This window comes from Salvelinus fontinalis, chromosome 5, assembly GCF_029448725.1.
Source record: "Salvelinus fontinalis isolate EN_2023a chromosome 5, ASM2944872v1, whole genome shotgun sequence".
Classification (NCBI taxonomy): Eukaryota; Metazoa; Chordata; class Actinopteri; order Salmoniformes; family Salmonidae; genus Salvelinus; species Salvelinus fontinalis.
In genome coordinates, this window is record NC_074669.1 from 7,046,598 (window position 1) to 7,060,341 (window position 13,744).

General features: G+C 43.3%; 1 protein-coding gene across 1 annotated transcript in view; it reads right to left on the reverse strand.

Annotated features, from left to right (window-relative positions):
- LOC129854835 (phosphatidylinositol 4-phosphate 3-kinase C2 domain-containing subunit alpha-like) overlaps nucleotides 1-13,744 on the reverse strand; it is a 67,271-nt gene that overhangs the window by 1,602 nt on the left and 51,925 nt on the right. Inside the window, exons 20-31 of the mRNA XM_055921972.1 lie at nucleotides 11,339-11,431; nucleotides 10,536-10,665; nucleotides 10,029-10,165; nucleotides 9,381-9,550; nucleotides 7,630-7,786; nucleotides 6,810-6,919; nucleotides 1,881-2,088; nucleotides 1,522-1,646; nucleotides 1,170-1,287; nucleotides 979-1,060; nucleotides 798-907; nucleotides 413-538 (exon numbers count right to left, since the gene is read on the reverse strand). Of these exons, the coding sequence (XP_055777947.1) occupies nucleotides 413-538; nucleotides 798-907; nucleotides 979-1,060; nucleotides 1,170-1,287; nucleotides 1,522-1,646; nucleotides 1,881-2,088; nucleotides 6,810-6,919; nucleotides 7,630-7,786; nucleotides 9,381-9,550; nucleotides 10,029-10,165; nucleotides 10,536-10,665; nucleotides 11,339-11,431 (1,566 nt within the window). The remainder of the gene's footprint in view (nucleotides 1-412; nucleotides 539-797; nucleotides 908-978; nucleotides 1,061-1,169; nucleotides 1,288-1,521; nucleotides 1,647-1,880; nucleotides 2,089-6,809; nucleotides 6,920-7,629; nucleotides 7,787-9,380; nucleotides 9,551-10,028; nucleotides 10,166-10,535; nucleotides 10,666-11,338; nucleotides 11,432-13,744) is intronic.

Below are 13,744 nucleotides of genomic sequence, written 5' to 3' on the forward strand. Positions count from 1 at the left end.
GGAGGTAGTCAGACTAGTTAGCACATGCTAGCAGCAGGTGGCCTGAGTTAGCAGCAGTTTGTATAAGTTAGATCAGTCACACAAGCAGATCAAGAGAACAGTTACAAAGTGACACAGCAGGTCAGTACACAAAGCCGTTAACTATGACAATTTGCTACAGGACCCTAATGGATTAAAAAATATATATTTGACCTTTATTTAACTAGGCAAGTCAGTTAAGAACAAATTCTTATTTTCAATGATGGCCTAGGAACAGTGGGTTAACTGCCTTGTTCAGGGGCAGAATGACAGATTTGTACCTTGTCAGCTCAGGGATTCGAACTTGCAACCTTTCGGTTACTAGCCCAACGCTCTAAACACTAGGCTACCCTGCCGCCCCAACGGACCAACATGCCACACTGATTTCACTCACCATTTCGTTGAAAGTGGGGTTTCTGGTCTTCCTGGATATCTTTGTTTTGCGCTTGGAGGTTTTGTGGGGGTCTGGGAGCAGGTAGGTTTTCACATAGGGGTTAGGGTCTGTCCCCTCCTCAGATACCTATAAGCAGGCGGATGTTAGTTAATGGAGCATTAGCTAAGACCAAACTGAGGATTCACATTCGTAATTCAATCCAATACAACTTTATTCATCCCATCAGGGGCAAATAAATGTCCCTTGAGATATGTTTAATGGTAAATGAACCACCTTAGCCCCATCTGTAAGGCTGAGGATAAAAAGTAGAAATTCATTATAAAAATGCCAAAAGTTTTGAGTGGTGCGCTAGTTAGGATTGGGCCCTGTGAGCCACCGTACTCACCAGGTCCCGGATGTGCATGACCATGATAAAGAGTGTGCTGTTCCTGTAGGACACGGACAGCTTCACCTCCCCCTCCACTCTGCCGGAGGTGGGACTCAACGGTGGCGTATCTGCAGAACAAATCCCTTTAAAAACTGTAGTGGCGACAATGATCATACATAGAGAGTGGGCTCAGGTTTACCTGGTGCTCTGGCCGTCGCCTCCAATCCTTCCGTCTTGTCGTCTCTCGCGATCGGATGGAAGAATGTATAGATAAGATCACACTGATAGAGAGAAAATGATCAGTGAAAATGGAGTGCGTTGGGCTTTTTACTTGTGTGTGTGGATGGATGGATGGTAAGGTGGGTGGGTGTGTGTGTTTGTGTAAGTCACCTGTGTGACCTCTGTGGAACTCCTCAACAGGTTTTGAACATAACCGTTGAGCTCAATCTTCCTCTTGGCTGCCACGTCCTTGATGTGGGTACGGCCCAGCACCATCCTATTAGGGAACCTAGGGAGGGGATGGGGAAAGATTAGTGCACTAACAAGAAGGGGGCATCTGTGGTACAAGTGGGAGCTATCTTTGGTGTATCTCCCCCTTTGGCTTTCTAAGGTCCAATAAGGCAGACTTTCAACCTTTACCACGTCTTTTTGGGAACAGAGTAATGCTATGCCACTTGCAGACAGCCTCAGGTTCTAGGTTCTCCACACGTGTGTCTGTCTGTTTGTGTGTGTCTGTGTGTACCCTGGCAGCTTCCACAGAGGGAAGAGGATGCACAGCTTGTTGTGGAGCTCCTGGAACTCATCGAAGGTGCGGAAGAGAAACTGGGCTTCGCTCTGCCCCTCTCGCAGGAGCCTCACCACGTACGTCTACAGGAGGGGGAGGGAGAGGAGGAATTTGAGCTCATCTTCGTCAGAATTCCATTAATGTTGTGACTTGTCTATATAGTTTGATTTACACAAAGAACTGTGTATGCCAGATATGTGTTCTTCTGACATCCTATAGGAAAGCTAGGCCCTGTCAGTGAAGGAACAATGAGACCATGGTGTATGAAAACACATCAGTAGACATGAATATATGTACGTCTCTGGTTGGAGACTCACGTAGTGCTTGTCGGGGTTGTATCTCTTCTGGAAGGAGAAGATGGAGGCGTCGCGGATGCGCCCCTCCTGCTTCAGCGTGTAGGTCTTGGGGGAGAAGGAGAGGATGGGCTCATCGTTGGATGGCAGGCCTGAGAAGCGCAGCTGGGCCAGGTTGTGGATGAAGAAGTTGAACTTGGTGGCCACGCTGCCCAGGCTGGATTCGATCAACCTGGAGGGAGGGAAAGAAGGTTAAACTTCAGACAAAAGGGAGTATGTTTTTGAATTAATCTATTACACAGAGGGAGAAAAGAGACAGTAGGTAAATGGTAGATAACATGGCTAATAGCAGCATTTCACATCAATGTTTTAGGCTAGTAACTGGGAGTTCTAAGGCGTTCATAATGTTATGTTGCGGTGATGTATATATACACACACTAGATTACTAACAGGGGGTGCTGTTTTGAAGCCACTGTAAATCCATCTTGGTACTCCACCACCATTGTAAAAACTATTTGGGAAGCTATAAAAAATACATTAGTCTACATTTGATCTTGCCACGTTTATTCTTAAGGAATCAAAAAATATATAAAACATTTTCTGGATGAAACATTGAATTTCACATTACTGCTAGAGAAACACAGAATAACAGATTCACTACATGGAACAGTCCCAAAAAAATCTAAAGGAAGTTTGTTCTGAAGTGTCTGTCCTATCTGAGAGATACATTTATCCCTTATTTTAGGTACTAAACTTTCTCCATATATACACTTCCATTCATTTTTCAAACTGGCACTGGGGATATTCAGGTGGGTCTTGTGGGCATCCCATCATGTCTGAGAGAGTCTCAGCTTTCCACAGAGGGGTCATATTAGTGTGTAGCCCAAACTGATCAGACAGAAGTCAGACGAGTCTAGTGAGTGTCCTAGAGCAAAACGGAGAACACCATCGTGTTCTTAAGTCTCAGCTTTCAATAGATGATAGTTTGTAGGCCAAACCATTCGGACGCTACAGACATTTTCATGAGAGACTGAATATCGAGATGTTTCATGGTCTGACAAACACCGCTCTAGCTCTGCCACCTTTCACCGCAGAAGCGGAAGAGCGATATCGGCGGATTGATACACAGCCCATGCAAAAAAAAACACATATCGAGCTTAACCAGATGGACTTGTATGTGGATTTTATTTTTTATTATGTTATATTTCTGAGGGGGCGCAACCATGAAAGGCCAAGGGTTAAAGTATATATATAATTTTTTTTAGAAAGTACTAATGTTACTGTCCTCACTACAACAAAAAAGTATTTATATACACATGTAATTTTGTCATTGAAACATTTAAATGAAATACTATAGAATTCAATTCATTCCTATGGGGACTGCTTTACTGGCTTCAAAGCCTCTCACTAGCCAATACATAGTATCAGCAATCCAGGTAACATTATTATTAAATTTTTATTTTATAAAACCATTTAACAAAACAGAACATACAAAGGCATCACACAAACATTAACTACATCACACCTGCCCAGACCCTGTGGTGGTTATTTCTGTATTATCAAATGAGGAGAGAAACTCATCACACAAGTCAAAGTTATACTTAAACTACATCTTTATTCACTTATTAATAAGGGAGCAGGTCAATACAACACACACAAGGTGAATTGAGTGATTGCGTGCTTGAATAATACAGAGACACAAGAGGTTTATATAGAAACCCAAGAACTGCTTAGTCTTGGTTGGTTCCACCCCTCCCCAGCAAATCAAGGCATCATAAGCTTCCTTGTTTTCTTCTTGTGGCCAGGTGTATCGGGTCATAGCGGACAAACAAGTGATATGGGCAGTTCCGTTTACTCCCTTCTCCAAGCTAGCCTTCGTTCTCTTCTATCTCCCCACAGCTGTGCCCTTGGAAGATAGTAAATGAAAAGGATGGGCTGAAGAACTGTGGTCACTTCTCAGAGGCTCTTTGTCATTTGCCGTGTGATCAGGTTACTCAGAAGCAGAGAGACATTGAAACAATACAGGTCTATCTGTTCCTCAAGCTTATCTCTCTCTCATGTCCTTGACTACAAGACCAGCTGCGGGGAGTGAACGTGGAAGATAAGAACCATCCTCTCTCAGAAGCACAGCATTTGCACGAAAGAAATGTCTTTACAATTTGTTAAGCATATTAAAATTGTTAACTATTAATATTAAACAAATCAGGTAAATAGTGATTTCTCTCACAACCCTTCTCCAGGGCCCGCATTACTCTCCGCCACATGGTGTCAAAACGCACCATAATGTTTCTATCCATCGCCCACACACTTTCAACACTTAGATAAAGCATTTGACCTTTCCATTGTGTTAATGATGGAGGATTGGTTGCACTCCAGGGTTTATATACATCATTGTTATGCTGCCACCAGCTGGGCATTGTGGGGAAAGTCGACAGTTTCCCACTATTCCATTTCAGCCAAGTTTTATTTTATTTGAGACTACTGATTGCCTTTTTCAAGTGAAACTAATTCAAGCTACTAAACAGAGTAAGAGTTAAGGATGTCTTCTTGTGCATTTTGCACAGTAAGGCAGAACAATGGCTGTGACAGAGGCTCAAAGTGGAGCAGTGCACTTTGTTTCAAGATATTCACCAGAGAGTTTGTGAAAAAACAAACACTTGACAGACAGTACCTGGTGAAGATGGTGGCCTCTAATATAATATATTATGTTGAAGGTAGATTGCGCTTCCTATTTGGCCTTCTTTTGAAGACTGCTCATTAAGAAATGCTAGCGACTATGACTCAAGCCAAAACGAGTTGTCTTGAGGTTGTGTTATGTTTGCATTTCGTACCCTGGGAGGTATTGTTGTTTGTCCCTCCTGAGTAGTGTTGCAAAATTCCTGGAACTTTCAATAAATGTGCTGGTTTTCCCGAGATCCTGGTTGGAGGAATCAGGAGGGAATAAGCAACCCTAAGTTACCGTAGCAACTTTCTGAAAATAGTCACTTAAAAGTTAGAATTAAACTACGATAAATCAAAAAAATATGTAATTCATTTAGACATTTTTGAAGAGGTCTTAGCCGCGCAATTTTACATCTAGCTAATGTTTTTGGTGCAGTATTTCTCAAGTGAAAACATTTGCAGGAAAAACTAGACGGTGCACTGCATATAGTCAATCGAGTCGGGAAAGTCTGGCTGCACGCTCAAGACTGACCGCTGAGAACAATAACATGTCTACAACTTCCTCATCAGCGGTCAAAGTATCGTAAATAAAGCACAAGCAACATGATGTTTATCAGTGCTCAAAATCACTAGCTGGCAAGCTAAGTTCCAACTCAGTGTCTGTCAATGAAGCAAGCAAATAGTAGCTAGCAAGCACATTGAGCAGCCAGACCAATATCAGCTTATCATGTCCCCGGCCGAGTGGCGACGTGTGCTTCAGTGCCATTTGGTTTTTAACAACTTTCTCACTATCTATTAATAATAACAGTGTTTCAAATCAGGTCGGGGGAAAAACAAGATGCTCGCAAATAGGTTTTGGAATATTGACAAGTTGCAGTTAGGTGTGTTCTGATTGTTTCAATTCTCAAGTGATTGACACTAGAGTCAATCAGCCAGTGGCCAACCCATGAAGGGATTAGGGCCAAGGGTTATTTTAACATAACATTGGTGACTTGTTGTCTTATGTAAACAAGTCTGAGGGGCTGCGTAATGGGCAGGTTTGTCTCACTCTCAGGAGGTTCAGTCTGCTATATGATTGGATAGAGCACATGGAGCTGATTGCATGAGAAGCAGCTGTTACTGGCATGATCGTAATCCATACCCAATACTTCAGTCACAAAAAAAAAATTAAGTGTTTTGCGCGAGAGACTTTATGACCAAAACAATCCTATTAACACTAGAATGAATGTTTCTGACCAGGGGTTGGAACACTAATTATTTTCCAAACATTTAGTTCTGAACAGAACCATTCTTTTTTTCGTTCTGTTCCACTCTTCAGACCAGCAAAATAAAGTTCTGAACCGGTTCACCCCCCCCCCCCCCCCCCCCCCCAAAGTAACAGTTTATATCATTTCCTTTCTGGTCCTTTTTTTGGGGGGTGGGGGGGGCGTTTGACATTAAGTTACTTAACCAAACTTTGTGGATAGAGCAGCTTGCTATGGCGTGGGCACGTTATTTACATGCATTGGACAGACAAGCGTAGGACGCAAGATGCAACTGAAATTTTGCAGGTGGGGAGAGTGCGAAAGAGGATGGCTTGGCTTGAAGCACTGGGCATCTTTTTGTTATGACATGCATTATCTGAATAAGGCCCACAGAATTATACCTACGGAGGACAGGCTTCTATGGAGGAACGTTGAATGTCTTTGTTGGACCAAAACTAGCTAGCTAGCAAGCTTATCTGTAGAGCGGCACCAGAATAATAAAAGAAAAACACGTCTTACCTTTTTGTAGTTAATAAATCCAATGTGAAATGTGATAACTTTAGTATCCTTAACTAGCTTTGAAAAAGTTAATCCATTCTTCTCTAATTAAAAATCTCTCCCCAATTTCTGAGTCACACTTGTAACGTCAGTAATAGTCTAGTAGAGGGGGAGGGGCAGGAAGCTCACAGAGGCAAAGATTTTCAACTAAAAGGCAGACACTGGATTAAATTTCTGAGTGACAGATTGAGGTCTTTGCATAGGCGCTTTGTTGCATTTTTTGTGTGACTGTAAAAAAAATGCCCAGAACATAAAATACCATTAATGACCTGTTCCCATGCTTTTAAAATAATGCTTCTGTTCCGAAACAGTATAGATCAAATTAGTTCCCGGTTTTGATTCTGTCCCTCAAAATATTACGTTATTTTCCGGTTTGGTTCCAACCCCTGTTTCTGACTATATCGATGCTACATAGGCTGTTTAAAACCAGATAAGTTGGTTCATAAGGGGCAGTTGAACTTTAATATAATGGTAATATGTGTCTATGTACCTGGTGAAGAAGATGGTGGCCTCTGCGTCGGTGGTCTGGGGCTGCAGAGCGTCATATACATACTTCAGGTCCTGATTTCCCGTCAGCTCTGGAAGGCCTGACAACGTCATCTGTCAATCACACACACGTTAATTTGTTTTGAGACAGTAAAAAAGGGTTTTATAATTGCAAATGCAATACATTATAATGTACAACAAAATTATTTAGTAATAAGACTATAAGAACCAATGATTTGAGGAAGGTAATACTGTAGCCAGCAAGGTTTGATTCGAGGCTAGAGTAGAGCATTTGAATCACTAAGGTACACAAGAAATTCCTTGGGCCATCACCAAGGCCTAACAAAAAAAATTACCCAGGCAACAGGAGAGTAACCATTACCAGTTATTTACTAGGCTGGCATCACACTTTTAAAAACACTTATTTCATGAAGCAGTCTCTTTGTGACCCATCCATCTGTCAGTGGTCCTGTGACCCATCCATCTGTCAGTGGTCCTGTGACTGATCCATCTTTCAGCTGTCCTGTGCACCTTGGCCTCCATTGGTGTGAATTATTTATTATTTATCATTGGTCTAAATTATTTATCATGCAAACTCAAGAAATGCCAGGTAAATTCCTATAAAAGGCCAATGTAGTTGTACGACTTGAACTTGGTCTTAACTAGTCTGGTCCCAGATCTGCTTTTGTTCCATTTCCGACTCCTTTGGTCATTGTCACGTTAAATGTTTGGCATGACAACAACCATAGGAGTAGGCTATATAGTACATGCTGATCTGGGACCAGGCTAGAACTGGAACTTGACCTCAGAGTTTTAGTTATTACCAGGGAGAGCAGGTTGAGGATGAGGCCTGAGTGTTTGCGGATGAGGTTGTAGGCCTGGGAGCACAGGTCCACAAACAGCTGGAAGCGACTGGTGGGCCTCTCTCCCCCGTTGATCACATAGGCCATGTCAGAGGTCAGCACGAATGGAGCACGGTCCCTGGGAGAAGGGGAGGGAGAGAAAGGCTCAATAAAACATGGGACACGTGTAACCTGGTTAAATGGTGAGCATAGCGTTCAGTCTGGTTTAAAGCTGGAATCCTTAAATGGTGAAACTGACACGTCTGTTTGCAATATTACAACAACAAAGTTACTACAAACTAAGTTTTCTTCCCTCAGACATTGACGTGCGATAGAACAGCAGAATATCTACTGCACATGTTTATATACCACGACACTCCTCGCCTCCACTTCGTCAGCAAAACTAAAACAACAGCGGTGGGGCAGAGAGTGCCACTGTTTCCATCTTGAACCAAGCTGGGCCTACATGTCATTTTGTATGGACAGCTGAGAACAACATGCAACCTACTTTCTGTTTTGCCTCTTACTTCCTGGTTTCCCAGGTCTAAGTCAGAGAAAGAACACTCAGGCCCCATCTTGAGTGCAAATGGTTCTCAGAGCACACGTCCTTGTCGTCAATAAACCTTTACTTCTAGTATTTTAACTGAGCACACAATTGACTTTTACTAAGGAGTGGGAAGAAACAGTAAAAGTTAGGGGGGAGGGAGTGAGGGAGTGTGCTAGAAGAGTAGTGGGTCAGATTTCAACCCATGCTAACACTGTTACAACGTGTGTTCTGAAGGAAGCAGCTTACCCATGCTAACACTGTTACAACGTGTGTTCTGAAGGAAGCAGCTTACCCATGCTAACACTGTTACAACGTGTGTTCTGAAGGAAGCAGCTTACCCATGCTAACACTGTTACAACGTGTGTTCTGAAGGAAGCAGCTTACCCATGCTAACACTGTTACAACGTGTGTTCTGAAGGAAGCAGCTTACCCATGCTAACACTGTTACAACGTGTGTTCTGAAGGAAGCAGCTTACCCATGCTAACACTGTTACAACGTGTGTTCTGAAGGAAGCAGCTTACCCATGCTAACACTGTTACAACGTGTGTTCTGAAGGAAGCAGCTTACCCATGCTAACACTGTTACAACGTGTGTTCTGAAGGAAGCAGCTTACCCATACTAACACTGTTACAACGTGTGTTCTGAAGGAAGCAGCTTACCCATACTAACACTGTTACAACGTGTGTTCTGAAGGAAGCAGCTTATCCATGCTAACACTGTTACAATGTGTGTTCTGAAGGAAGCAGCTTACCCATGCTAACACTGTTACAACGTGTGTTCTGAAGGAAGCAGCTTACCCATGCTAACACTGTTACAATGTGTGTTCTGAAGGAAGCAGCTTACCCATGCTAACACTGTTACAACGTGTGTTCTGAAGGAAGCAGCTTACCCATGCTAACACTGTTACAACGTGTGTTCTGACGGAAGCAGCTTACCCATGCTAACACTGTTACAACGTGTGTTCTGAAGGAAGCAGCTTACCCATGCTAACACTGTTACAACGTGTGTTCTGACGGAAGCAGCTTACCCATGCTAACACTGTTACAACGTGTGTTCTGAAGGAAGCAGCTTACCCATACTAACACTGTTACAATGTGTGTTTTGAAGGAAGCAGCTTACCCATGCTAACACTGTTACGTGTGTTCTGGAGGAAGCAGCTTAGACCACCGTAGGTAACCTTCTTACCTTTTGAAGCTGCCGAACATCTGGGCGTGGCCCAGAAACTTGCCAAAGTCGATGTGGAACATGTGACCGGTGGAGCGCAGCATGATGTTGTCGTTGTGGCGGTCGCAGATACCCAACACGTAGGTGGCCACGCAGCAGCCCGCACACGAGTAGATGAAGTTCTCCGAAGCCTGGACACACACACAGAGAGGGGCAGAGAGTCGTCATCAGATACACAACATTTTCACACTATCATGCCGAGCCAAACCAAACTGTGCTGGATTGGATTTCTTTGGTTCACATTGCCCTCTTCAGCGCTGTTCCAGCAACTATGGTGGATGTTTAACCAGGGCAGCTCAGAACAGCTTGACTTGGCGCCATTCAGCTCAGTGTGAAAAGCCCTACAGTATCTTGTTCTCAATCCAAAAGGAACTCGGAACTCTGAGCTAATGCTTAATAGAGATCTGCATAGGTAAATTGGGACTTTCAGCTGAATCATGCATTGATATCAAGGACAAATCAGTGTGTAACATATGCACATTGAATACAGATAAGAAATAAAGAGTAGAAGTCATCGTCAGTTGTTCATCTTCCCAACCTCACCCTCTGTAGGAGTCTGTGTTAAGGTTCAAAGGTCAGAGGGTAAAGTTTTCGGGGTCAGACAGTTACCTTGTCGTACTCGTCCTCAGCAGGGTTGTACTTGCGGAGCCACTCCGCCAGGGGCTTGTCCTTAAAGGAGCCCGTCACTCCGTACTCCGCCTGTATTTTCCTCAGGGTGTCGGAGGACGGCACCAGCTCCACCATTCCTGGCAACACACATACAGAACCACGTCAAAACTGCAAGCATGGCATGAGTACACATTTAATTATAAATGAGTAAACCGGATGTAATATGACGCAGAGCACCAAGTTCATCAGCAATCATCTAACAATCACCCATTGAAATATGGCCGTGACGGTGCAGTGGCATCCACTTTGAGCTAGTTTAATAAGAGCCACAGAGGTTGTGTTGTTATGGGGACAAACAGGTTTCAGTAAGTTTAATAAGGGCCAGAATGGTAGAATCAGAGCCACAGAGGTTGTGTTGTTATGGGGACAAACAGGTTTCAGTAAGTTTCATTCAAATCAGAATGATTTAGCTGGTGATTTGAGTGTTCTAGTCTGTGTGTGTAGTACCGTTGTCTTTCCCGGTGGAGATGCATTTGAAGTTGACGATGCGCAGGTCCAGTCCCTCCTGAAGCCAGATGCGGTCCATGACCCGGATCATCTGCAGAGCCAGCATGTCCTGCCTCAGGTCCTCTCCCACCTAGTAGACCACACACCAGTTACCATCCACAGAGACTTATTTGAATATTCTCCTTATTGAGTTTCATTCAATCTGTGTGTCTGCAAGTCTGGTCAAACAAAGACTCCCGTACACATTCTATCGTCAGTGCCTGGTGTTATATTATGCCACCAGGTGGTGCCGTTTCAACTATGAAAGACAATGCAAACGAGTGTAGTAACTGATCTCTTCCCTATGGGGAAGATAATGGACAATGCAGCATTGACATTAAGCTGTTATAGCATCAAAACACAAAGGGAACTCTTTAGAATGTATTCCTGCATTCCTTCAAGCTTCAAATACTCCAGAAGGAATGGTTAAGTCTGCTGTAAGTCATGCAGAGAATGTGTTCTAGAACGTGTCAACGTATTTCATGGATTACTTAGTATTACATTTGTGATAAATTGCTTGTCTATGGAACTTTGCATCTTTTCAGAGACTCTGGCTCCATAGAAATAGAACCTAGTAGTCTAATCTGATAGCTATTGTATTTGTATGTGTGGGCCCCTATTCACAAAATGTGGCCAAGAATATGAGTGTTAATATAGGATCAGCTATTTACAAGGCAAAACTGGTCCTAGATCAGCACTCTAACTATATCCCAGGTGTTTAAAGTAGGAATGCTGATCTAGGATCAGCGTGTCCCAGCACCCACCTTGAACATGACGTTGATCTCCTCTCCCAGAGGGTCGGAGTTCACCAGGGCCAGCTTCAAGGGCACCGCGTTGGAGTTGAAAAAGGAGCACGACTGTACGTGCACGAACACACAAAGAGAGAGAGCCCCTGTGGTTAGTTATACAAGCCTTCCTTGGCCCCTGGGAGCACTAACCTGCTTTATGGAGACAAAGGGTGGATTTTATTCAATGAGTGGGCATCGCCTTGGCTTGTCTGGTATGAGATTGTGGTCAGATACACCGCTGAGCAAAACACATACTCCAACAACAAATACAAACACACTTCCCCAGCGGTGCGAAACACTCAGACAGGAAAAGAGGAGCAATCGGGGACAGGGAAGAGCGCATACACACAGGCCCAGATATTGTATTCTAGTCAATGGCCTCTTACAATAGAGGTGGTGTTGGGTAACTAAAGTGACCTGTAGTAGATGAAGTGCCAGTCAGCATTTGGATGGTAGAGGTTATGGTGACATCACCAGTCACTAGGACGACTACAGTATGTGTCAGGGTTTCCGTCAGGATTTATATTTACCGGACATCCATATGCATTGGGTGGGAAACACATTAGGGCGGCTACCCATAGGGCTCAAAATCATATTTACATGACTGTAATTAGTCTTAACAGAAGAGAAATTAGCCTAAGCAAAACATTGCCCCGTTGGGTCTTGGATAGTACTAACATGGTCTAGAGACTCTCCATGTCTAAGAAACACATTGCCCATTGCATCTTCATCCCTGCTATAAATCATAAATAAAATATAATTTAAAAAATAAAACATAATTTAGCCTAGAATAACAAGTCACCTACACAGTAATTAAACAACTTCAAAATATATGTGTATAAAATAATTTGAGAACAACCTGTCTTATAGGCTATTTGTATGAACATTTTCATTAATAAATAACAAAACACAGCTGTTTACAAATACAATCTAGGCCTCTCTAATTGAATCTCTTTGTAATTTAGCATCTCATTTAAATTTAGCCTAGGCATGAACATTTTAATTTGGCCTAACAAATAACAAAACATGGTTGTCTACGAACACAAGGGCCGGCCAGTCATGGCTAGAATGGATCCAGCTTTTTTTCAAATTAACGCCAGATTTGACTTTTTGTAGCAGGTTAGGATAATTAACGTAGCAGGTTAGGAGACTGAGGTTAGGTAAAGGGTTAGTGTTCGCTAAAATGCAACAAACAAAAAAATACTTTTGATGTTAATTTGACAAAAGCTGGATGCCTTCATCACCACAGCAGTGGAAAGGGGACACTTACATAAAATTAAATTAAGAAACTATATGTAAATAAACTAAATGAATTAAGGCTGGTTCATTGAACGAAAGCTTATTTTTGTGAAATGAGGCCATGCATTTATGAGAGCACTTGATTCCAAAGTTCAAATTTTATCTCACCCTTTACAGTTCTACTTGACGTTAATACATTGTGTTTAATGTAATTTGAACTATCGTGTGGTCGTGACTCGTGTCATGTGGCTTATTGATTACAACTGTTTCCTACTATAGGCAGATGGCTGCCTAGTGATTGCAACATTGTAACTCCGCTGTGAATAGTTGGCAATGATGTTTCGTTTCCAAGTGCAACTGAATAAGCTCAACTGAAATGCACAAATTGCGCATTATACAGATCATTACTCTATTCCAGGGCTGCCCAACCCTCTTCCTGGAGATTTACCGTCCTGTGGGTTTTCAGTCCAACCCTCTTCCTGGAGATCTACCGTCCTGTGGGTTTTCAGTCCAACCCTCGTCCTGGAGATCTACCGTCCTGTGGGTTTTCAGTCCAACCCTCGTCCTGGAGATCTACCGTCCTGTGGGTTTTCAGTCCAACCCTCGTCCTGGAGATCTACCGTCCTGTGGGTTTTCAGTCCAACCCTCGTCCTGGAGATCTACCGTCCTGTGGGTTTTCAGTCCAACCCTCGTCCTGGAGATCTACCGTCCTGTGGGTTTTCAGTCCAACCCTCGTCCTGGAGATCTACCGTCCTGTGGGTTTTCAGTCCAACCCTCGTCCTGGAGATCTACCGTCCTGTGGGTTTTCAGTCCAACCCTCTTCCTGGAGATCTACCGTCCTGTGGGTTTTCAGTCCAACCCTCTTCTTGGAGATCTACCGTCCTGTGGGTTTTCAGTTCAACCCTCTTCCTGGAGATCTACCGTCCTGTGGGTTTTCAGTCCAACCCTCTTCCTGGAGATCTACTGTCCTGTAGGTTTTCAGTCCAGCCCTAATTTAACACACCTGATTCTACTAATTAGCTATTCAACAAGACCATAACTAGCTGAATCAGATATGCTAAATTAGGGTTGGACTGAACACCTACAGGACAGTAGATCTCCAGGAACAGGGTTGGACAGCCCTGCTCTAGTCTATCAATCCAT